The sequence below is a fragment of the Hydra viridissima genome, unplaced genomic scaffold (assembly GCF_058129835.1).
Source record: "Hydra viridissima isolate aposymbiotic clone 2 unplaced genomic scaffold, HvirCarnegie_v1 scaffold_11, whole genome shotgun sequence".
NCBI classification, from domain to species: Eukaryota; Metazoa; Cnidaria; class Hydrozoa; order Anthoathecata; family Hydridae; genus Hydra; species Hydra viridissima.
Genome location: NW_028324310.1, coordinates 5,476,478 through 5,502,500, shown reverse-complemented (window position 1 = coordinate 5,502,500; position 26,023 = coordinate 5,476,478). Strand labels below are relative to the sequence as shown.

Below are 26,023 nucleotides of genomic sequence, written 5' to 3'. Positions count from 1 at the left end.
GTGGACAAGATAGAAGTAAAAATACTGATAGATTACTGTTGTTTAAATTAAATTGTTAGTTTGTTTGAGAATGAAGGTATAAAATTTATTACAGAGCTGAATTTGAAATTGTTATTCATACAGATGTTTCTGATGTTATTTTTTAGTTAAAATGAGTTAAATTGAAGTTAAATTATTTTTATATGAATCTATATAGATTTCAATTTGTAAAACTTTTTTTAAGGAAATATATATGATATTGATACGCTTGATCTTTTATCCAATGACCAAGCTCATGACCTTTATGGTGCATTAGCTTGTTCTTATAATGAAACTAGAGTAAAGTTTTAAAATTCATATAAATCAAACCTGTAAAAATAAATTTGTAATAAAAAAAGAATGTAATAAAAAAAATTGCGTAAAAAATTATCTATCTGTGCAGAATAATTTGCAATATGTGCATGTCACATAAAACTATATGTTATTTACAATATACTTCTTGTTGTTTAGCACAATAATTATGTATATAAAGTACTTGTTCCTGGAGCAAAAATATACCTGTTTGCTTAAGCTGAGCAGGTTTGAAGAATTCAAGTATGCAGTTTTTATATTTAAGATAAAGTTTTATTTTGATTTTAACTGAGTTAGTATCGTATCCTAGGGAAGATACTTTTAGTAAATGTGGATGGATCAATGAACAAATAAGTGAGGTTTTGCATTTTTAAAAGATAATGATTTTCAAGGTTGCTACTTTCCTTATATACAAAAATAAAATCAAAGATAATGCTATTTTACAAATAAAAACTCCTAAATCTATCTATGGCAAATTATTGTCATAAAGAAGGTCTTTGGGTTCAAAATTAGATCTTTCTAATTCTTAAACCAAAATTAGTTGTGAGAGGCAAAAAATTATGTGCCATAATGATAGGTTTACCTTGATGGTCATCTTTAAAAAGGAAGTTATGGGGAATTTAGCAACAGAGAATTCTGTACAAGAAAAATTATTGCAAACCAATCCAGGTCAGCAGTTACTGGACTTTTAGTAAACGTGGATGGATCAATGAACAAATAAGTGAGATTTTGCAGTAAGTGAAATCCACAGACTTATTAATAAAATCAGATATGAAAAAAATACATTAAAGTCCATTTTCTAGTAGTTTCATTTTTAGTTTTGCGTAATAAATAGTTATTTAACTTTGTACAGCTAGCCTTTTTCTAAAATTTGAATAGCCAGTTTATGATTTTTGAAAACCCCTTTTATATTTTTCAGTTTTTGGTCTTTCAAGCAACTAGGTTTTGATTATTGTAGTTGTTGGTTTTTTAAACAGCTAGGTTTTCATTTTTTCATGCAGCTTTTGGTTTTTAAACAGTCAGTTTCTGTTCTTTGAATAGCCAGTTTTATATATTTTTATATTATATATTGTCATTTTTGATTTTCATTTTTGAAAAATATTTTATTGAATGCTCACATTTTTCAAAGTGGATTAAACTTTGGTCCAAAGAATAGTTTTAAATGCATACTCAAAGATATAGAGCACTATAGAAATTTAGTGTTTACACTTCATGTTTACGTTTCAAAAAAAAAGTCAATGAGTGATTATTGTTGTAACTTGATGTTTATTTAGTAAATTTAAACTGTTGCATGGAAAGGAGATATTGGTGCAATTCCAATTCAATTTTTCAAAATTGATAGCTCAATAACAGAGCGCCATTTCATGCAATATTTAAAACTCATCTTAAAAAACCTGTTTTTTTTCTTTCTACAAAATAGTTTTTAAGCAGCTTAGTTGTATTTTTCCGTAGTTGTAACTTCAAAGGATAATTGAGGCGTTAAGCACTAAAGTGGTCTAATCCTCAATTTTTCTCAATTACATTTTATGTAGCCTATCTCCTCTACTACTCAAAAAACTGTACTATTTATAAAATAGTAGTATTTATTAGTATAAAAATATTTATCCACATACTGTCATCTAATTTATAGTTTCAGTTCAAAACTTCTTTTTGTGTTTTCTCAGAATTACTTCCAACAGGCTGCCCCTCCAAGCCAATCTGGCTCTCAATGCCTCGTTTAATATAAAGGCATGCTTTTCATTAAATTGCAATTTTATCAAAAAGTTAACATTTTCAGAGCATGTGCGGTCAATCATGAAATATCCGAAGTCTTTAATTAGTCTTAAGATAAAACTATGAATATTTTTTGTCATTACCGTTTTTAGTTGATTCACTAATAGTATTTTGTAATAAAATGTTGCATTTCTATGCTTCGGAAGACCGGTGACAATGTACTAGAGCATCCTATTACACTTGTGTCCAGTAAAATAACAAAAGGAGAATATTTTCGAGTTTAATATATGAAACAAGAACTTTTTATTCCAAATTTTTAACTTTTTCCCAAAGATTTCTTAGATCTGACTTACTATTTCAGTCACAATTTTGACTTCGTGTAGAAAAGATACATCACCGAAGCATTTCTATCACTAAGTAAAACAGTGAGAAAGAGCCTATTTCAGATTATTGAAGTAAAATAATTTATTTACAATAAATAACTTTAAAGTAATAAAAATACAATCACTGTACAGGTATCAATTATATAGAAAAACACTTGCTTATGATTTGACAATAGATGACCAAATCTGCTGTATTTCTTTCTTGTGTAGAATTGCTACTCTGAGGTAGCGAAGCAACAAATGTTTATAATGATAATGATGACATAAAAAATGTTCCTGAAGATAAATTGAATAGTTAACTACATGAAAATGTTGAATCTTCAACATTTTATTGAAAATGATTTCATTCTAAGAAATTTCATCAAGAAATGATCAAAAAAAGTGCGAAAATGTAACTTTGCATCAGATTTCAAAAACGTTTTCTTCAAACATGAAAATACCGTAAAAACGAGGGCTATTTTACAGCATCAGGGTGAGACTTTTGGTTTTAAAATTTTTTCTTAGTTTTCAAAAATTTGGGATATTTGCAAAGATGAAACATGATGAATTATGATTAATTTAAAAGTATATCAGGGCCTCAAAATAAATTTGTAACAAAGACTACCATTCACTTGGGTTTTAATACCATTCATCATAGGGATAGAAATGTAACTCAAAGATAGAGTCATAGAGGTTTGTGGCTGTTTAAATCACAAAACTGGAAAATAATTAGGCTAACTTTACTGCGTGTTACATAACTTTAAAGATGATGATGATGATGATGATGATGATGATGATGATGATGATGATGATGATGATGATGATGATGATGATGATGATGATGATGATGATGATGATGATGATGATGAACAATTATATTAATAACAACAATAGCAATAATAACAAGAATAAAAAGAAATAATAATATAACATATTTCTGTGAAACTGACCTGTATAAATGTCACTCTTAGTTCACCTTCAGTGAATACATCCAACAACCTTATATAACTTATGATCCTCAAACAAGCTGGTAGCTGAATGCTATCACGCAACTGCTCTAACAACTGATTCAACATTAGTTGTGTAAAACTGTTTATCTTTGATCCAATATCCTAGAAAAAAATATCCTAGAAAAAAATAAACTTTAGACTTTTAAAAAGTGGTTTAAAAGCAAAACACAAATTAACTTGTGTTTAAAACTTGCAAAAGCATCAGCAAGGATTTATAAAGAAACTGGTATTTATTAACCACAGAAGAATAGTAATTTGTAGTTACAACAAAATAACTAATTTAAGGACAATTACCCATACTTCCATAAACTAAGACTTTATTTAACCTAACATTAATTTAAGTGCTTAAAAAGATAGTAGGATCAAATACATATCCTTTGGTATTTAAAACAAATAACAATATGAGTTTTGACATTTTCTAATGCAGATCATTTTTAGATTAAATCAATGTAAACTTAGCCAAACAGAAACCCAAAATTACTTCTACCAAGATCAAACAAGATTTGAATCCTGACTGCTCATACTAATACAATAAGAACAATCAGAGCTGAAACTTAGAAGAGTGCTTTTTCTAAAAAAAAAAAAAAAAAAAAAAAAGATAGGTTGAAAAGAGATTAGCAGTTACCAAAAAATGTGAAAAATCCTTTTTTGGTTCTGCTAGTACTCATTATTAGATCACTAACAGCTTACAAGTAATATACTTTAAAGACTATGAAGCATGGTGGAAAAAAATTCAATATTTAGGGCTGTTTCTCATACGGAGTTGGGCCTGTATTTTTGATAAAAGGTATTAAGGATCAATAACTTTACAAAGATATTCTTCAAAATAATGCTATCTTATGCCGAGTTCAAAATACCTTTAAAATAGCTAATTATGCTAGACAATGACTAAACACTAGAAAAATTGCAAAAAATTGGTTTCAATTAAGTAAGATTCAAAATTGGTCCTTTCTGTAAAAATCAGGATTGGCCTGCCCAGTCACTAGACCTGAACTCTATAGAAAGTCTTTAAACTCTTATTAGAAAACCCAGTTTTTAAAAAGAAACCCACCACAATAAGTATATTGTGGGAGGTTGTGGGTTATTCACTTGGTATGCTAACCAACTGAAAGCTGTGCATGAGTTGTTAGACTCAATGCAGTTTAATTGTTCAATGATTCTATTAAAAATAAAGGATACTACATTAAATACTAACATTTACTGAATTTTATTTTTTACTGAAAAAAAAATGCACATAGTCTGCAACATCTGGAAATAGGTAAAAATAAAAAAACTAACTATACTTAAGCAACATCAGTGGTTTCTCTGTATTTTCTTTATCAAAAATATAGAGAAACCACTGATATTGGTTTCTCTATATTTTTCAGTTGAGTTTACCAGTTGAGTCAGCAATAATACAGAGTGTAGAATACAGTATTGCATTACTATGTCAGCTATTCTCTAAAAGCAGTATCTTTACCTAATGTATATATTGGTTTTTTACCTAATGTATATATTGGTTTTTTACCTAATGTATATATTGGTTTTTTACCTAATGTATATATTGGTTTTTTACCTAATGTATATATTGGTTTTTTACCTAATGTATATATTGGTTTTTTACCTAATGTATATATTGGTTTCTTATGTATGTGAACTGACTGAGTTTATTTTTGAAGGAACATAGATTTATTCTGAATGATTATTTAACTGTATTATTATTCATGTAAGATTTTCTGAAGTTCTAAACCTTTTTACTGTAGAGTGGAATATGTAAATAAAAATAGTTTTACCACAAGAATTTGAATAGAAGAAAATTTTTTCTCCAAACTGCGAACAAATCTCATAAGATCTAGAGCTTCTTCATAATTACCATTTCTAACACAAGTGTTCATAAGCTGAAAAGTAAGTAAAGCAACCATTTGTAGAAAATAAAATGGTTCTGTTTTTTAAAAGAATCACAAAACCAATTGTTTTAAAAAAAACTTTTTAAATTTAAGAAGTTTAAAAAACATGCTAAATATATAATCAGAAGCTTTAAATATATAATTAGAAAACTTTAGTAGAATAACTTTTTTGCAATCTGCCAAAAAGAAAAACTACATAAAGGTGATAAAGCCTACCTGAGGGACTTCTAGTATTTCAAGGAGTTGTGTGTGTTTAGACAATACCAATGAATTTTGTTTTCTACTATAAGTAAACAAAGTGTAAATATTATAACTTAACACAAAAGCTGCTTGATGCAGCAAGATCCTATTTTTCAGCTGTAACATTAAACAATAAAATAGTGAAACTTTCCATTGTCACATAAGTTATGATTACCAGATTTACACTTATACACTTATATTTTTATCAACTTTTATGACAAGCTTTTTATGACCAGGCGGAAAGTTAAGAGTATATGTAATGTAGAGTTAAGAGTATATGTAATACCTTAGTAACCGAACAAAACTTTTGAACCTGAGAACTTCCTTTTTTTTTATTATGAAAATTATGAAAAAGAAAGGAAGAACTCAACAAATGTAAATGCCTACAAATAAAGATTGCTCTAACTCAAAGTCAAAAGTATAGCACCAATAAACTATTAACAGACAGTAAGTTACCATCATTGCATATAGCTCTTGGGTTCTTCCTACATTACCATCTTGAACTGAAGGAAACCATAAGCTGATTGCCTGCTGTTTTAATTACTGATATACCAAAGTTGTGTCTAAAAGCTTAAGTCCTGATGAAAAACATCAAAATTGAATGTGATGAGGGTGTTGGATGCAAAGCAATTTAAACACTGAGAAAAAGGAGGTGAAAAACTGTCACTCTTGAATTTACACTAGCACTGTATTGAATAAAAGTATCAGACTGCACTTTTTACTATACCAGAGACCACCAAAAGCTAAGGATATAAAATTTAAAAACTTGCTCTATATAGAGATCCAATTCTACAACACAGAATCCAGAAATCAACATAAAGGCAGAGTTTCAACATTGCATCTATCATTTATTGGGACAGGAAACTTATCCTTGACTTAATAGGAAAACAAAGTTTCAATTGCCTGCCAGTGTCAGTTTCAGCAAGCAGAGTTTCTCAACTATTTTTAATTGCCAATCTTCCATCTGGAACAGACAAGATTTAGGCTGCTGCTGTTTTTGAAGCCATTGAAAACTTAACATGGTTTTTCTTCAATTATTGGGTTAGTTCATAAACTAAGAGACTGATGATGAGAACAATTCAGAATGAAGAAGAGCAAGATAAAGACCCTTCCAAGAGAATCACAGTTGCACTTGATTCATTTAATTACAAGAACTTAGAAGATTTTGTTACAACTAAGTCAACAACCTTTTTCCAAATGATAGAACTTTCACCTAGATTCCTCAAGGTTAATAAAGATTGGTAAGAGGACAGATAATTTTAGGAAAAAGTCAAGTCACTGAAAAAAGTAAACAATCATGCTGAACATGGAGTTGATTTAATTCAGTAATACAGAAGTTAACTCACAATAAATTGCAGTTACAATTCCTCCCGCAAGTTGTTGAAGATTATCATTAAATGTACCTTAACAGCAGGAGACAAAGTACCATATAAACTATAAATTTGGAAATTGTTGAACTGATATCATGTCCAAAACTGAACTGAGATTGAAATGCGTGTTAAAAAATTAATACTGAATTTATTATTATCTAAGATTAGAGCTTGAATTACCCCTAAACACAAGAATTAATTGTTCCATAATTTTACATAGTGTTTCTATATTATAAATAAAAGATTATGAAGAGTAAGAATTTTGAAAACACTTGTTTTTTATTTTTATTTTCAAAGCTCCACTTTAAAATTTCTGTTAAGATTTTGTCCCAGCTTGAAGTTAACAAAGTTCCTAAGTTTTTTGGCCCTAGCAGAATCTTAATAAGTCTTTGTACCAGGGCTGTGGAGTTGGTGAGCTGCTGTTCTGACTCAGACTCCTTGATCTTATCATGGACTGAATTCGACTCCTTCGTTAGTTTCATACAATTTGAAACAACAAATTTACTATAGTAAAATGTTAACATTGGCTATTTCATCACCATGATACAAGTAATCCAACCACTTAGTGCTTTAAACAATATTTATTAGAAAACAATTTCTGAACAAACAACTTTTCTGAACTCTTGTTATGCAATAAACTCTTATACAGTCACTTATAAAATAAGGAATTTATCAAAATCATGTTTGAAACATTGTTAGCTGCACAGAAAGAGTTTGTTATTCTTTAAGCTTATATTCTTGAAGAATCTTTTCCACCAAGACCTGGAGAAATTCACTTGTGTAATTAGCTTTGGTGTCTTTTACTGCCAATGTCAAGGAAACAACTTCATTTTTTTTAAAAAACAAATCAGACATTGATTGCAAAATAGTTCACTCTGTCAAGAAACACAAAGCGTCCCTTGAGAGATTCTTTAAGTTCATCTTTTTGTTTAACTTCAATCACTAATTTTCTAATACTCTTTCTCTCTCTCTCCAGAGAAATAAAGTTAACTGAATACTTACAGTCTTTCTAATGCAAAGTTACTTGAATACTTACAGCCTTTCTGTTTTGTGAAGCAGCTCTCTTGTGCTTGGTGGCAACATGCTTAGCATTCTACTAAGAATATGCAGCACAGTGACAGACAGTTTAAGTCGGGGGAATGGGGCATCATGAAGTTATCTAGTTTAAGGGATGGTAGAGGAGAGCACAGGGGAGGTGATTTATGATTCTCAGTGATAAGCAGCAAAATATCCTATTCTCACTGTTTTAAAGGCTTTAAACTAACATGTCAAACTCCTTGTCCTCCAGACTACAATTCCCATTATGTCTGGATATCCTACAGCTATCAGAGCATCCTGGGACTTGTAGTTTTGTAACAACTGGAGGGCTAGAGTTTGGCACTTGTGCTTTAGACTGACAGAACTTAAAATATTTTAATGAGTAACATCTATAAAATCCATATAAAAATTATGAAACTTTGAAAGATTTTTTTAAGTTGGAGTCAGAGTTGTTACAGTTTTTCTGACTCTGATTCCAAGCAAAATGAGCTCTGACTCCACAGCTTTGACTCCGCAACTTCGACTCCACAACTCCAACTCGATAACTCCAACTCCACAATTCCAACTCCACAACTCCGACTCCACAGCCCTCACTGTGAGCCAGAGAGACCAGGTTTTATGTCGTGTCACTCAACCAAAACCTTTTTTATTAGTTTAGTATTAGTTTATATTGATCATTAAAAATGTTTTTTAAATTAAAATCCCGTGTTAACATGTTAAAAATGATACTTAAAAGCCTTGAATAAATGCTTAAAAAAGTTACTAAATAATCGGTAAAAAAAGTTGTCATAATGATGACATAAATTGTGGGTATTGAAAAGCGTAAGTCTTATGCAAGAATTAAAAAAAAAAAACGGGTGTCTTCTATCAAGTGATACAAATAACTTTTACAAATATTTATTTAAGAACCAGATACTGTGAAATCAATTTTATAAAAAAAATCAAAAAAAAGTTTACAATATTTTTTTCTAAAGATTGCATTTTAAGTTACATTTTTCTCAAAATTACATATTTTTTATAAAACCATGTCATTTGAAACAAGACACCTGTGTTATTTTTTGGATTTAATTAATGTTTTTAATCATTAGCTAGCAGCAGCCATTTTCATTTATCAAATTTTATTTAATAAACAAAAATGGCTGTTGCTGGCTCATCGACTGCTGTTTTTGAACAAAATGACTTTTGCTGCTGCTGCTGGGAATTTTTTGGAGCGAGGTCCAAGTCTTTATACCCTGTAAATTTAACAATAGAAGATCTGATGAAGCTGTATATATATCCTGGGTATTCCCTTGAAATTTGTAATTACCTAACTATAGTTTGCTCTAGTTGTAGAAGAAACCTTTACATGATGAAGTCGGGAAATACACCCAGAGGCTCGTGGGGAGAGAGAGTATCAAAGGTAATTCACATATTTAAAAAATAAAAATATTTTTTAAACTCATTAATTTTTTTAAAGTGTTATTATAAAGTAAGCCTATTAATCTCTAAAAAGTTTCATGTTTTATTTAAAAAACCAGACCACTATTTATATTAAATCATTCATTGTAATGAAGCATTTATCTTTATATAATTATGTATTTAAATACCACTTTTGAAGGTTGAGTGGAAAGTGCTGACCAGGAATTCACCTTCAATGCTCCAAAGTAGTGAAACAGAACCAATCATATCTTCTTCACCAGATAACTTAAAGCTCTGTGGAAAATGTTTCTCAATGTTATCACCTGGACACACCCACAACTGTTCTTCTTCAGTTGCTGTAACAAACTTGATCTCTCTTGCCAAGAGTTTGGAAGCATTCAAGCTGAACAAGTTGCTTCAGGTTTATTAAAAGATAAGATGAAAGCTGACTGCATTCCAAAAAGAGCAACTTTTTCTTTATCAACTGGTGGAAACCCATTGGTTGTAACTGTTGGATGTCCTGCCAACAAGGCAAATCGAAGAACAGTAAAACAAGTATCTTTACAGGTTATAAAAGAACTTCAAGTAATATTGGAACTTTCTATTAACGACACCAAACAGTTAATACCTTCTCTTTGGAAAGGATTAGGGAATAAGACTGCTGTAGAACCTAATATTTTTGGCAAATTGAATGAACTTGAGGAATCCATATCATATTTTTATAATGTAGAAAAGGTAATTTATAAGTATTAATCACAAAAGTGCACTTTCAGAATGTTCTAACATTTTGTATGAATATGTTTTATATGTAAAGAGAAAGAGATCCTCCACCATGAATTTATGATGGCTACACATACAAATATTGTAACTATATAATGTGTAACCATTATAAGTTAAGTAGTTTTTTTTTGTAAAATTAAGTGCAGCTAATTTAAATTGACTTATATATAAATTAGAAATTATTGCTATCTTTTTTGTGTAATATGCATTTATTTTTTTTGTGTTAAAGCTTTAACATCTAACTTTTCCCAATCTGGAGATGCTTCAACAAGTTGTTGAATGTGAAGGCTATTTTTTAGTGTCTAAATAAATGACATTATTTAAATATTTTTACAGATAGGTTTCCTAGACAGTGAAGATGGAAAAGTTTCAAAGGATCTTGTGTATGTTCAAGAGACATCATTTTTCATACTGGATTTGATAAATCAACGTGCTCTAGACCTTCATTCAGCATTTGTACGAATTTCTATGGATGGTGGAGGATCTTTTTTGAAAGTTATAATTAATGTCTTTGATGCAAATGAAAGTACAAAGCCTGCAATTTACATGAATAGTGGTGTTCAGCGTTGTCAAATTCTTGCAATAGTTGAAGATATTCCTGATACAAACCATAACTTAAGAATAATATTAGAAAAACTCAACTTGCAAGATGTCAAGTTTTTTGCAGCATTTGATTTAAAGTGTGCCAATGCTGTGTTTGGTCTATCAGGCCATGCAGGAAAAAGAGCTCGCCTGTGGTGTGAAGGGTTGAGAAATGAAGAATGTGGAAAACTAAGAACTCTTGGGAGTCTAGATTATTGGTATGAAAAATATGTTGTGGAAAATAACTCCAAGAAATCTAACATGCAACATTATTTGAATATGATATATCCAAGGATTCTCTACCTAGAGGAGAATCCAGATACTCTAATCCAGCATTTAGTGCCACTTCCTGAATTGCATCTTTTGATTGGAGTTGTATCTACTTTAGGATGTCTGCTTATGGATACCTGGCATGAATTTGATGACTGGCTGAAAACTAAAAATTTCTTCAGAGAGGGTTTCAAGGTAGAGGTTGGGATGGAAATAATTCCAACAAGATCTTGAAAAACCTGGATGAACTTGATAAAGTTGTTACATCTCAGGTTCCTCAACTTAGACCTATAGTTCAGTGCATGAAAAACTTTAAAAAAGTAAAGGATTCTTGTTTTGGTCGAACTCTTGAGTCAGATTATAAGTTAGCATTTGCTAATTTAAAAAACACCTTCCTATCTACCCAAGATCTTGCATAGGTTCTAGGGGAAAAAATTTCAGTAAGTTGGAAGTTTCACATTTTGCTGTGTCATGTTCAGCCCTTTGTTGAATACCATAACTGTGGCCTATCTAAGTTTGCTGAACAGTGTGGAGAAGCTATTTGTTCTAAATTTAAGCCTACATGGAGTAGATTTAAACGTAAAGAAGAGCATACTCGATATGGAGAGCAACTGCTATCCTCTGTAGTTGATTTTAATGGAAGAAGAATTTAACACTAACTTTGATATGCAGCCCTAGAAACAAAAAAAAGTCAACAAGTCCAGGACAGTGACTATAATCCTGTCAAAACAGCTATTTTCATTGCCACAAAAATTTTTTAAAAACATTACAAATGGCTTGTTTTGTAATATCTCAAGAGCTCTAATTTACAAGAACAGCTTTCATTTTAGGCATGTATGTTTTTATAGTGTGCCACAAGATTAAGCGAAAAGTTAGGGGACCGGGAAAAAAAAATCAATTTGCTAATATTACATGTTTGAAAAGCTTTTTCAAATCCAATTGAAAAGGTTGCTAATAGTAATACCTACAATAGAATCTTGAAATAGTTTAGAAATCAACAAATGATTTTAATGGAAGAAGTGTTTAATTGGTTATGATAATTATACGTGATAAATATATGTAGAAACTTAAAAATTGATTTTTCCAACCTTAGCACGTAAACCAGATTTTAAAAATATTTTTAGTTAACCATATACATTAATACTAAACTAAAAATAAAGGTTTGGATCTAGTGACACGACACAAAACCTGGCGGTCTCTTTGGTTCACAGTGCCCTGCTTTGTACAAACAATTCCTGACTGATTCCTAATTATATCAACACAAATGAGGAACTGCTTGATAGTTCCTCAATTGTGTATATATGAATATCAATGAAGAGGATTCAAAAGGCTTATATGTACAAAATTTTTTTTCCAAACATTCTTCCACATACTTTCTTCAGAGTGAGTCTCTGCCACAAAGAGTTTATAATTGATGTAGGTTTCAAAAAAAGTGAAATAAAATAATCATTCAATTTAAGATCTTGCACAGATCAGTTGTTTGGGAACTCATTCATATCCTGTCCCTTTGTAAAGTAATTAACAGAGTTTTACCAATTCAAAATCTACTTAGAGGTTTAGAGAGCATACTATTTTCTCATCGAATATTCCTAAAACATGTTACATCTTATGCTATTTTTCAGAGGGGCAATAGCAGTGAATAATAAAGGTGATAACTTTGAAAGGTTATCTTTCTCATCTTGATATAGATTTTTTTACACCTGAAAAAGAATCAATTGCTTTACTCTAAAGGGATTTTTTTGCGTAAACATAAAGAAAAGTAGTAATAAACAAAAGATCCAAACATGGTGATCATTTAATGAATGAAAGTCATGGCAGTAATTATTATTTTGCTAAAATAGTAAAAAGATTTTTAACAATTACTTTTTATATTACTCAATAAGAATCTACCTCAAATAATCCATTGTTTTTAATGCTTAACAGTAACAAAAGTTAACAGTTCTATGACACAATTCTATGATACAATTCTATGACATAATTCTATGATACAATTCTATGATACAATTCTATGATATAATTCTATGATACAATTCTATGATACAACTTATCTAAACATCATTTAGTATTAATTATCAAACTGTGTCTGCTAGTAAAGTCAGAAAATTAACACTGGTCATTCTTTATTTTAGTAGTTTTTGACTAAAATATGAAAGGAAATTCGTATTCAAATTCTATTATTATGAGAAAATTTGTCAAAGCCAATTCTTTTAGCTTCTTATAAGTATTTAAAAAAATACCTAACAAGTAATTAACTTTGATAAAGGAAGCCTTTTCCTAATATTTTTTTGTAACTAATTCTAACAAACCCTACTACCCAGTCAATTTTTAACTCAAATTTCATTATTAAGACAGTATTTGACAGTTATTTAATATTATTTCCAACACTTACCTAGTTTTCATTATATTTGAGAAAATAACAAAATGAAAAGGAAATAACAAGAATACTTTTCAACATTTATTGATATTTTTGCTGTTACAAAAAAACATGAAAAATTTAGAATTGAAATTTGTTTAGAGAAAATAATCACAACATGAACTATAAACAGAAAAAAAACTTTCAGTGAAGACCGTTTCTTGCTAAAAATAGTAAAAAAAGTTTTCTCAAAAACATAGCGTTTCAATATTTTTGATTTGCAAAATGAATAACTTTGTTATTCAGCTAATTATATATTCTAAACAAATCTTTTTTTTCCTTTGTACATGAACATCCTTCCTTTGAAAAATTTTTTAATCTTACAGAATTTTGCTATCAAATTGCTTTATTGAAATTGAGATAATATTTCAATAAATTGTGTTTATACATGAAAAAAAAAATCTGATCTGTCAAAATAACATTAAAGTAGGACAGATATTTGGGTAAATTTTACATGAACACTCTAAAACCTAACTCACTTTTAAATGATTTGAAAAGATTTACTTTAAAAAAGAAACTACTTTTACCATGAATTAATGTTCAGTGATGATTTTTCAAAAGCATTGACTTTTTCTGTGAATTGAGGTAATTTTTCCAAAGTTGAGTTCAAATGTTGTTCCACAATATTAAACTAATGAAAGATAATTACACACAAAAAATATACATGAAAGATAACTAGACAATAATAAAAATAAAATTACTATTTCACATAAAAGATAATTACAAATTATCTTTTATGTGAAGTTGTATTTAAAAAAAAAAAAAGTATCAATATTATTAAGCTGTCGTCAAGACTTAACAATTATGTGAAACTTGTAAACAAATGACATTAAGGCTGTTAGAATAAAGTTTCAGACTTCTATTTTATTAGCAAAAAAATATTAAAAAAATATCAAATGAAACTTACATCTTTATAAATTTCAGAAGAACATTCTGCAGCTTGAATGAATGTTTGGTAATTTTCAAATGCAAGTGCTTGTGTCTTCCTCATAATATTTTTTCTTTCTTCGTTTAAGAATTCAGGAATACTTGCTTTATATAAAAAAAACCTTTTCATGAGTATAAAGCAATTTTATTAAAACATTTTATAAAATTGTAAAAATTCACATACTTACATAAATGTGAAAGTCCGTTAGATGCAAGATTTTCTATATATTGCTGACAGAAATGCTCATCATCCTCATCTAAGTCTAAAAGATAAATGTTGCTATTTGAGAAAAAATCTCTGATGGTGATCTAAAAAAATATTTCTCAGGTTGCCAATAACAGCTGAAAGAAAAAATAACCAGGCTGTAACTGTTAACTATTGCTAACTGCTTTAAAACAGCTCATAAATCCTTAAAATTTATCCCACAATCCTATAACTATAACCCACATCCTATAACCTACCATAAAATTTAATCCACCATTTAACCTACCTCCTAGCATATTGTTGAACTTTACACGATTACATTTATTGGATTGGATTGAGATAAGGAATCTCCTACTTGTTTCAAAGTGGAACTTGGAATAAAACTTATTTTCCTCAAATTCCACCATTATGGATACTACTATAAAAAATCTTCAAATACAGCTGAGTATTGGGTTTAAAACTTGTATCCAACTTTTCTTTCTTTTTTTTTTTTTTACTTTTTTTTGACTGAGCAGAACTCAAAAAGTCAGAAAAGCAAGATTTTTCTGCAGAACACTATGATTTAGATTTTTTGTTGCATCTTTAAAATTTAAGAAAATAAATAACTAAATAAAAATATAAAAATAAATATAAATGATTTTTTTAAGGCAACTTTTATATCTAAAAGTTATTCAAAATGTAATTACACACATGTTGAGTCATTGGAACCTGTGTACATTCATGTTGAGTGAACATTCATATCAATTCATTAAAACCTGTTTATTGGAACCTGTGTATTGGAACTTGTTTATTGGATTAATACAAAAATAAAATCCTAATCCAAATTTTACTTTGTGAACCACAAAAAAAAAAGTTAAAAGCTGCTTAAAGTTAAAATATCAATTTTTTAGCAACATGCATAGAGGTTTCATCTGATAAGTGATTTTTCATACACCAACAGTTGTTGAAGGTGGAGATACAGTAACTGTAACTATTTTTATCAGTGATACCTCAACAAGAAAAGTGATTTATGATATTGAGGTTGATTAGACTTAATTTGCAATTTTATTTTTTCATGGTTAGCATAACAAACAATTCAATTAAAGTTTTCATAAGCGAATAGAACATAAGAATTTGGATTTTTAGGTAAAAATCATCATTTGTTGTCTGCAGCCAATGTCATTGTTATGGAATGGAACATATTAGAATATATTTCTTAAACCAGAAACAGTTCTTGCTAATTGAAACCTTTTTTTAAATAAACTTTAAACATCATCTAACTAGTTTATACCCTTTATGTGACCTTAGTCAGTTTATACCCTTCATGTGACCTTAGTGAAATAATGTGATTTTTATCTTTATACTGCCCAGTACAACAGTCATAAAAGTTATGCAATAATTGGTAAGGTATTGTTTTAAAATCAGCTTTGGAAAAAATTTTATGCATTGTAATGCTATGTTGATGTATTAGGTAAGGTAACTTAGACACTTATGGTAATATTAATTTTGATAGGGTAACTTTAATGTTTTAATTTTTGCTAATAATTAAGATTGAATAACTTAGATAATAATCTAATAAAGAATTTTTTTAAAATATAAAGCCACTAAAATCTAAGAAAAATGTCACTCATTGTTAGCTTACTTTGGAGAAAAAGAAAACATCATAATATTAAGAAGAAACTCTAAACGCTTTAAAGCTCCAGTAAAAAATAGGAGAAAAGTGCCTATGATGGCATACTTAACTTTTACGTTTCACTGAGTCATTACCTGAAATCTTAAAAAGTAATTTTTGTCATAGGTGTATCTCTCTAGCATGCAGAATTATAATGAATTTTTTTTTATTTTGCTTTTTTATAAGTTTATACCATTAAAAAAAAGCAACTAACTGCTCCTATGATGGCATTTTAAAAAATTAGACAACCAAGAAATATTTTTGTTTTTTTATTTATGGAAACACAACTTATCTGAAAAACAAAAATTAAAAATAAATATTTGGTCTATAAGCATAGTTCACATACAAAATTTTTGCTTGCACAGAAACAATGATACCAAGATCTGTATTTTTGACAACAAATCCACAGTTCTTTAGAGAAAGATAGCAAATAACGTTCATCACAATACAAACATGCTGCATCAGATTCAAAATCAACTTCATTATTACTTGCTTTAATCTCCTCTCTGCAGTATCTTTCTTTTTGTTTTTTTAACAAATTTTTCCTTTTCTTTGTTGTCTTTTTCTTTTGCCTTATCTTATAATTTTTGGATATCTGGTGTGGTTCAGATCAGAGGTACACATTTTCGTGCCATTTTCAATTCAGTTTAGAGGTTGCTAAAGGCACCGGTGGCAACTTTTGTATACTAGATCTTAGCCCTTGCGATGAAACAAAAGATCCAATGCAAATGGAAGCTTCTGATGGGGGAGAACTCATTTCCAAGTGTGTTGGTTTCTCAAACCCTTGTAGTTCATCTTTGTTCTTAGTCTGATCACCATTTTCTGTTGCTAATAATGGTGCAAACGACCAATCTTCAAAAATTTGAATTGAAGGGGTATATTCCAGTTTTAGCAAAAGCATGCACAGCATTGGCTTATATGGAACTTTTTAAATATGCATTGTTAAAAATACCAGCTAATTGAAAAAGTGTCACAAAACTACCTGGATGTTATCTTTGCCATACCTAAATCTTTTGATCATAATAAATTTGTAATAGAACAAAAAATCCAACATCAAGTGGTTGGACACAGTGAGTATAGTATGCAGGAAAACAAAATAGTACAATGGCATTTTCTTTTACATATTGCAAAACTGCCAAGCTTTTATGACTATTTGTTTTTGCCAATGACTATTTGTTAGTAGCCTATATTTTTTTGGGTTTTTTTATTTTGCACAGTACTTAACCCTGATTCGTCAACATTGTATAAGTTTTTAGGAGTAAATTTATACTGTTTCATTACTGCAGATAATTTGGTAAAATAACAGTTGATGTTGTTTTTATTAAAAGCTTGTGCACAAGCAAATGATATATTTTCTGGTGTTCTCAATGAGATTTGTGGATTATGTTTTAAATATCCACTTAGCCACTTTTTATAAGCCATTCTTCTATTGGCAGAGGACACTTGATTTTCCTCCGCCAATAGAAGATTTTGCAACTTTTTAAAGAAACAAGAAGAAACTTATACCAATAAACTAAGTTTAAAAGGAACAAGAAGAAACTTATACTAATAAATTTATTTAGGTAGCATAAATAAACCTTTTTGTTTTACCAAAATAAACTAATTATGAAAATTAAAAAGTGAAAAATATTTTTAAAAATATTAATTTGTAACCACTGATTTTTTGTGTTAATGCACAAAAATAAATTTCTAATGAAAATATATAAAAATTAACATACCATTTCTAGTCTTTAACAAAAAATTTATCAGTGATCGATCTTCAGTTAGAGTTTCAAATGAAAAGTCTACATGTTCTTCAGCCATCATCATTTTAAGGTTAAATTATTTATAACTAAATTTCAAAAAATTTTTTACAACTTTAGTTAAACAGTTAGGATATTTATATTTTTTCTTTCAAATTGATTCTGACACAAAAAAAATCCTAAACAAGTGCTAGGCTTTTTTGCCACAAATCACAGCAAGAACAGCTCTTTCTAAAAAGAGCTTATCTCTAATACTTTTATCAGAAGATTTTAACATAACCAATTGAAATAGAATTTCAACAAAAATCTCTTTTTACTTAAACAAAATTTTAATATAACCTACTTATTAAAACCATAAACTAAAGAAATCATCTTTCAATTTAATCCATTGTTAAAATATTTCTTACAAAATAATAACATCATTTTTGCTTATTACTAATTCAGTTTTTGACTTTTTTACTGCAACTTTATCTTCATTTTCTAAACTAATTTTTCTTTTTTTAGCAGTATTACCATTTTTTAGCACTCCCTCTTCAGATATTTCATCTTTTGGCACAGGTATTTCTCCTTCCATTAAAAACATTTTTTCTGCATCAATATCCTTTTTATCTCGTAAAGTTATTGCAATTTCAAAATTTTGTAAAAAGTCATCACATTTTAATCGAGTGCCATCACAAATATTAAAATCCAATAAAAACTTTTCCCAATTCTCTTCAGTTTCGCCTTCTTCACTTGATATTAAAATTGTTCCCTTTCCATCATCTATCTCAACATCTGGGGCAACCATGCACAACTTCTCTTTAAGTACTTTATCTTCTAACTGTTTGACTGTTACAGTTTGTAAATTTAAAAATATTGTGACTTCAGGTTTTTTTGCACAAATATAACATTTTGGGTTTGGTGCTTCTAACAAACATGGAACCAATAACTGCTTTTTTGCCTTTACTTGTTTGTTTAAAAAAATAGTGCGACAATCTTGGATTCGACCGGAAAGCAATTTTAGAACTTCAATTACCATTAGCCCTGCAATAATCGCATTAGTTGTCGCTATTGCTGGGATAATGTTTCCTAAAAGTAAAAAACATTAAAAGATAATGGGAATAAAAACTTGTTTCATCAGTTTTTTTTAATTAAGAAAAATACTTTGCCTATGATTAACTTTCCCTAAAGTTTATGCTGCCATATTATTTTTAAAGATGTGAAAAAATATACCAGAAATAGATTTAACATCAAATCTGCTTTTAATAGGAATATGAAAAATAAAGGATCGAATATTAGCAGCTGCAGCAACAAAGTCCATCGCCACAACATCATCTTTATCCCAAACAAGTTCTGTAACTGTTTTGCATCTAAAGAGTAGTAGAAAAAAAAAATTCAAAAACAAAAAAACATTTTTCTGTCACATTTTTCAATATGAGCCAGTTTGGCTCAAATTTAAAAGTGTAATGAAAAAACTTGTAACTGGATAGATAAAACAAAGTGTCCCTTACATCAGCAATGCCTTACAAAAAACAAAGTATACCAGGCCATTATCATTACAAATAACCCAGAAATAAAAGAAAAAACTTATTACAACATGAGCAAAACATCTTTTAGATTAAGATAGGCCAGCCACTTAAAATTTTTTAATACAGAAAAAGAAAAGAATGATGCTGAGTTATCAAACAAGGTATGAAAAATAAAAGATGCAAACCTTTCACTTATTGTTAAATGGAAAGTTATAAAGTTCTGTAAATCATACAAATTGGGCACAAAAAATTATATACTATATCTGTATGAAAAGTATGTTTACTGCAATTTTATACTCAATAAGAAATAATAACTTTGAATTAATCTTTTTTAAAAAAAAAAAAACACAATATTGAAATACTACCATTTTTGACATGGCATTTTTTTTTTTTTTTTTTTTTTTATATCTCCTTTCTCCTGTACTCTATTGCCAGAAAGAATAAATTTTTCCATTCTTGATTTGCCATGTCCAAATATCTTAAATATCAGTTTTACTCTCGGTTCTATTAGTTAAGAAATGCATGAATACTCATTAAACAAGCATATCAATTTTAATACTCGATATTTTTCTTATGCCACAGCTTAAAAAAATCTTTCACTGACAATGAGTTTCTTAAAATTTACAAGTTTTTCATATTTATAAGGAAATTAAAAATCCAAAATTTCAGCTGCATCCCTTTTCTGGTTCAGGAATTACAATTAACTTTGGTCCAAAATCACTTAACTTGTTTAACCAAATAAGATCACTGAATAAGATTTAATTCTGAAGAATTAAAAGTTTGAAGAACGAAAAGTGAAAAGTTTTTATTAACTTTCACCTGCTGAATTTCTTAAAAACCCGTTTTTAAACTGTAAATCATTCTAAAATTGGATGAATCATAACACAGAAATTGGATGAATCATAACACAGAAGTTGAACAAAAATTTGTTTGGTTTGTAAGGTTTATAAGAGATTTTGAAAAAAAACAATTAAGTAAACAAAAAAAAGTAGGAACTGTAACAGATAGTTATGGTTGGTACTATTTGGGCATCCAGTGTGTCTGGATCATCTTTAAGGCTTGTATAACCAAGTTTAAATTCAATAACCAAGTTGTAAACTGTTGCGAGTAAAGAGTTCTTCTACAATATTAATCTTCATGAATTTGTTTTACAACTTTCAAAAACAATAATTAAATCACTGTGTGATACTTTATTTTTTCCATAGTAAAAAAAATATTGACACTACCTGACTAGTAAACAAAGAAATGACACATCTAAGTGAAAGTTCACATTTGCTCATATAAAAGTTCTACTAAATGAAATCTTTAAAAACGTCAGGCTTATTAATGCTACTTCTGTGTCATTCTAGAATATTATGAGGCAGCCTACATAGAGAAAAGTAACCAACCTATTATCTTCTAAGCTTATTACCAGATGCACAGGGCTCATAGGGAAAATCAGCTGATGTGTTTGACTTATTTGAGAATCAAAAAGTTCAAAAAACAAGAAGCATAAAGAAACGTTAAAAAATCACTAGTCAAAAAAAAAAAGTTTTATCAAAAGATATTTTGAATATCTTAACAAATTTTTATGAGGATAATTATTTCTTAATTAAATCTGTCAGGCACTGTATATTGCCAAAAATGCACAATCTGATTTTAGTATCTGAAAAGTTTAGTTTCCTTTCAAACACACAAACTAGATGATAACAAATGTTGTTAAAGCTCATAGCTTTAATTTACTAATTAGTCAGTTCAATGCTTCTCATTTTTTTAAAACTTATTACAAAAGTTTAAACTCATTATAATGTGTTTTTGGTATTTTGTTTTTTTTAAATTCATAAATTTGCTAGGTAATATTTGATTTAAATCACTTTTTCTAGTACCAAACTTAAAAGGTAACAAAAATGAATTGCTATGCCTGCTTGAACCAAACTAATTTTATTGCCATATTTATTATATGCTTCAAAACTTATATAAAAAAACTGTATAATTCTCTTCATTAAGGACCACAACTTGTTAGAAAATTAAAAGAGCATTCTTAGTGGATCTTTAACTTTAAATATATACTTTTTAAGTAATTGTCACTTAAATGGACCATTGCATTTTTGACAGGAAAAAACATAAATAAGCTGGAATTTGCCACCTGCAGAAAGAAGGTAAATGCAAGGACATAGAGATTTTTAGTAATATGCTTAATTGTGATGCAGATGGGATTTGCTTTACAAATACTTCAAACTTAGCAAAAAAAAATACATCTAAAATTTCAGTTCAATGTATTTTTATTGCTAAGTATAAAGTACTTTATATGGTCCAAATTTATCATTGCATACTTTTTGCAATTTGAGACTAACAGACAGAACATGGGCTGAATTTTAAAAAACTTTTACACAAAATCATTATCTTTTTCCTCCAGGTTTAACCAAGTTAAAAGAATACAAAAGATTGACATATCCAGAGCAGGTGGAATATCCAGAAACTGAAATAAAATGTATTCTCTTCAATATGATTAAACATTCAGTTTCTAGAGTGCTTGAGTATCTTTTGGAGGATGAAGATAATTCTATTAAAGTTTTAGCACAGGAGGAACATGATAACACATATTTGCAAAATGGGAGGAGATGGTCAGAGTGACTAATCTGAGTTTTAAAAGGCAGCAACTATGAAGAGAGGTGTGGATGATTCCACTGTCTATAGTATAGTATTATTCAAGAAAAGTTTGAACATTTACAAAATGAAATTTTGTCTTTAGAGAATATTAGGTTTATACTTTATGACATCACTTTTGTAATAAATTCAAGTTTTTCAAGTATTTATACCACAATGAATGATGGTAAAACACTTAATGCTGTGGTATCAATAGTGCTTTAAAAATATATATAGTATCTCAGTGCTATCATGCATGCCATGCAAGTCCTAAGGAGTTTAATTTGGAAACCATTTAGAATAAAGATAAAAATGTAGACAAGAATATATTGAAACTTGGAATTTGCAGTCTTCATTTGTGGATATGCAACATGGAGTGGGTCTTCAATACTGCTTGCAAAATTTCATCAACAAAAGTGAAACAAGGAAGAAAAATTCCAGCAAAATACAGCCAAGAATTTATTGAAAACAAAAGAAAAATTCCAGCACTTATTCAAAATACAATTAAAAATAAGGGTCTCTTTTGTCAGGAAGGGAAGTGGTACATCCAATACTGGCGATGTTGCACGAAAATTCTTTAATAGTCCAGCTGTGACTGGAAGAATGTTAAATTTGAATACCAATATGATCAAACTATTTAGGGACTTGCTCATTGATATGAACAGTACAACCACAAGACGAGATGTAAAAATTTTCAAGCAGAAATCTGAATGTCTGTTTGGTCTCATTTCTAACAATCAGTTTTTAAAAGATCTTTTATTAAATATTTTAAGTATCCAATAGGTTCTTTGTCTGAGAATGCCATTGAATTAATTACCAATACTTAGATATAAAACATGAGCCCGGCAATGAATTCCTTGGCCCCAAAAACCCCTATAAAAATGTATCATGTCTATATTCAAGCTATAAATAGCTTTGCCATTTTTGGTCAATTCTGACCCACTGTACATGTATAAGAATATCATTCATAGCGGTTTTTTTAATTAAACTAAAATATCTGAGCATTGAACCTAATTTGCTGTATCACATAAACTTAACTCTTAGCTTACTGTATGTAGCACCACTTCATTTATATGTTTCCTTTTTCTCATTATAGTAAAGCAAAATATTAAGTAATGTATTATGGTACTCAGTTAATGATGCGAAAAAGTTTTATAAATCTGCCACCCCAAAAAAGATTTAGCCGCCCCATCTGCCCCAACCTGTTCTTTATTAATAAAATTTTTTATTAATTGTTTGCTTTAATTGTTGTGAAAAATGGTATAAAATGCCCATCTGTGTTTTTTTCTTCTTGTTGTTTTTTTTTAATTTGCGATTGTAATTTCCATTTAATTTTGTTTGCTTATTCAATTTTAATTCATCTAATAGATTAGATTAATTAAAATCGAACAAAGAAAATGCTCTCGATAAAACAACAGCATGTGTTAAAACAGTGTTACATACCACCTAATTTTTTTGTTTACTCTCTCAAAGTTCTAGTTTTTTCATAGCATCTAAAAGATAAATTGTCAAGCAACATTAAAGTATATGATTATATTATAAATTTTTATTCAAGTATTTCAAATAAATCGATTTTTAGTCCACTTAGTTAATTTTAAAATTGTATTAGTTGATTATGGTCAACTTTAAAAAATACATTAATCCATTTAGTCAATAGTCGTATAATTTCAAAGTCGGAAAAACACTACTTATGGATTTTGCTTATGGCAACAACAACATGCTGTTTGGAAACAAAAATGCAAAAAAAAAATTTGTTTAATATATAAACAAACCTTTCTTTCAACTTTTCAACACATTCTTTAAAGATTTTTTGGCATTCATAGATGCTCCATATTTGTTTATCCAACAAAATAATATTGGATTGAGACTTTTCCTCATCAATCTCAACATTACTCCATGCTAAAGGAGAAGGAGGTCGCCTTTTCTGCCATAATTTTTCCATAGAAAGTAAATATTTTATGTCATTGAAGAAAAACTTGGTGAATAACTTCTCAGGATTAAAATCTATTGCTTTTGCCCACTCACGTGTTGAGACTCGTGCTGCAGTTATATCTTCATGACTTGATGCATGCTTTGCTGCTTCACCAGAAAGTTCAGGATCAGCAGTATCAGGAGAAACTTCTGCATCTTCATCATATTCACCAAAAAGTTGATTAAAAAGATGCTTTGCCCAAACAATGCAATGAACAGGTTCAGATGGAGTATTTCTTATAGTACAGCCAGGGTAGGTTTTTGTAGATGGCTTTGGTTGACATTCATAGCATTCTGTAAAGCCTTTCTTTATAATAGTAACTTGCCCTAAATAGCCTGCAGTTCCACTTTCAATAAGAGGAACATCAGCAGCAAGGCACATTCTATTTACATGATTTCTGGCAACTTTATTGTCTAGGGCATTTAAAACAACATCAAACTGTTGAAAAAAGTCTACATTGTATTCTGAACTTATTATAGTATCATGTAATGCTATTATATTCAAGTTGGGTCTCAATGACAAAACACTTTCTTTAGCAATACAAGCTTTTGATTTACCAACATGTTTGCGTTGAAAAAGAAACTGTCTATTTAAGTTACTAACATCTATTGTGTCTAGGTCTATGATGTGAATGTTCTTGAAACCACTTAACACCAAGTTTTTCAACAGTTCACAACCTGGTAACAAAAAAATTAAAACTATTTTTTAAAAAACATTAAATAGAAAGTAATCAAGCTATTTTTTCAACTCACTTTTTCAATTTACTACTTTAGCTTGATTCTTTAAATATTTTTAGTAAAAAAATTTATTATTTTAAAAAATAAAAAAAAAAGCAAGAGGAAGACTAATATATTAGCCATCTATAGACTGAAATACAAAATACTTATTAACATATATCCTATGTTGCATAGATAACCTAGAACATTTCTCCTCTCTGTCACCATTATGGTTGTTTATGTAACAAAATGGCCAGATGCACCTCAAATCTTTTATTTATGAAAAATAAAAAACTCACCAATTCCTCCAGCTCCCACCATCAATAGGTTAGCATTGCTGACAGTCTTTTGTAGTTCATCATTGCCCGCCATCTTGAATTAGAAATTGCAAGACCTCAAAAATAAAAAACCGGTCTCGTATTAAAACTTTTATTTTTATATATTCTTTTATTTTTTTTGCTCTAAAATCATGCAACTTTATGATTTTATAAAACAAACAATTGTGTACACTTTACATATTATGATAATAAACTTTAGCAATACTAATAAACAATTTATAACATAACAACGCGGGAGCTCGCAAAAGATCATCGGGTCTTAACATTGAGAACCGATGTATATTATGCTAATTTAGTTTATACTTAAAAAAAAAAGATAAAAAATCCAAGATGGTATATGATTAAAAAGAAATCATTTGTTAAGTTTTGACTCTAAAGTATTCTTTTTTTTTTTTTAAACAGACAAAGGTTTCGATGTTGTTTACATTTTTCATTATTTTATTCCAGATATTCCAAGTCCCAAGAAATTTTAAATTGTTCGATTTAAGTTTTACACAAGAATTTATTTGAAGACCCATTTTTGGGCATACTATATTTACAAATGGGTTTTAGTTTTTAAAGACCACGGAAAGTAGATGGTCATTCTTAAGGTTTTATTTGGCACTTATACAAAGTAAATATTCTTTTAAAAAGGTGTTAAAGTTCTTTTTTATTTTTAAAGTTTATTGAGGCATATATGATGTCCGAAAATTTAAATTTCTCAACTATGAAATAAAAGGAAAGGATTGTTTAGAAAATGACTGAAACTGAAACACAACTGTCAAATTAGTCATTCTGGGTCAGCGGGAAGCAAAAATAGAAGCTTCAAAATACTAAGTATCAAGGTGATAGAGATGATAATTTTTTTACAAAAGTAGCAGAACTCAAACTTTTTCGAGACGCTTTTGGCTTCATCAAAACTAAAATGTATCAGTCATTATCCAAAAAGAACAGGTAATAATTGTTTC

General features: G+C 28.9%; 2 protein-coding genes and 1 pseudogene across 5 annotated transcripts in view; 1 reads left to right on the top strand and 2 right to left on the bottom strand.

The window, feature by feature from the left end:
• LOC145191248 (conserved oligomeric Golgi complex subunit 8-like) overlaps nt 1-18,028 on the bottom strand; it is a 23,681-nt gene extending 5,653 nt beyond the window's left edge. For 2 of the 3 annotated variants that reach the window (XM_090067007.1, XM_090067008.1), the window contains exons 1-7: nt 17,894-18,028; nt 14,508-14,582; nt 14,300-14,424; nt 13,920-14,023; nt 5,518-5,584; nt 5,188-5,292; nt 3,356-3,517 (exon numbers count right to left, since the gene is read on the bottom strand). In XM_090067007.1, coding sequence (XP_089923133.1) covers nt 3,356-3,517; nt 5,188-5,292; nt 5,518-5,584; nt 13,920-14,023; nt 14,300-14,424; nt 14,508-14,582; nt 17,894-17,984 — 729 coding nt within the window. In that variant the 5' untranslated portion in view covers nt 17,985-18,028. Of the gene's footprint in view, nt 1-1,405; nt 2,457-3,355; nt 3,518-5,187; nt 5,293-5,517; nt 5,585-13,919; nt 14,024-14,299; nt 14,425-14,507; nt 14,583-17,893 lie in introns of those variants that run through there. The other variant, XM_090067009.1, reaches the window with a different exon arrangement.
• On the top strand, nt 7,240-11,632 carry LOC145186464 (uncharacterized; annotated as a pseudogene). Its single transcript, XR_016445065.1, has 3 exons — nt 7,240-9,348; nt 9,547-10,082; nt 10,464-11,632. The product of XR_016445065.1 is annotated as an uncharacterized LOC145186464 (transcript).
• Nucleotides 18,029-18,277: 249 nt separating the features above from the next.
• Nucleotides 18,278-25,350, bottom strand: LOC145191172 (SUMO-activating enzyme subunit 2-like). The gene is made up of 4 exons (XM_080068171.2): nt 25,038-25,350; nt 23,823-24,699; nt 19,130-19,266; nt 18,278-18,985 (listed from the first exon to the last, which is right to left on the bottom strand). Exons 1-4 carry the CDS (start codon nt 25,108-25,110, stop codon nt 18,321-18,323), a joined length of 1,752 nt encoding a protein of 583 aa, XP_079924297.2. The 5' UTR covers nt 25,111-25,350; the 3' UTR covers nt 18,278-18,320.
• Nucleotides 25,351-26,023: the final 673 nt, after the last annotated feature.

What these genes read in the sequence shown, in the direction of transcription:
- LOC145191172 (XM_080068171.2), bottom strand. Translation starts at nt 25,110, where the DNA reads ATGGCGGGCAATGATGAACTACAAAAGACTGTCAGCAATGCTAACCTA. An exon ending in GGTGGGAGCTGGAGGAATTG is followed by an intron (nt 24,700 to 25,037) that starts GTGAGTTTTTTA and finishes TTTTGTTACCAG; the next exon opens with GTTGTGAACTGTTGAAAAAC. An exon ending in GTTGAAAAGTTGAAAGAAAG is followed by an intron (nt 19,267 to 23,822) that starts GTTTGTTTATAT and finishes ACTACTCTTTAG; the next exon opens with ATGCAAAACAGTTACAGAAC.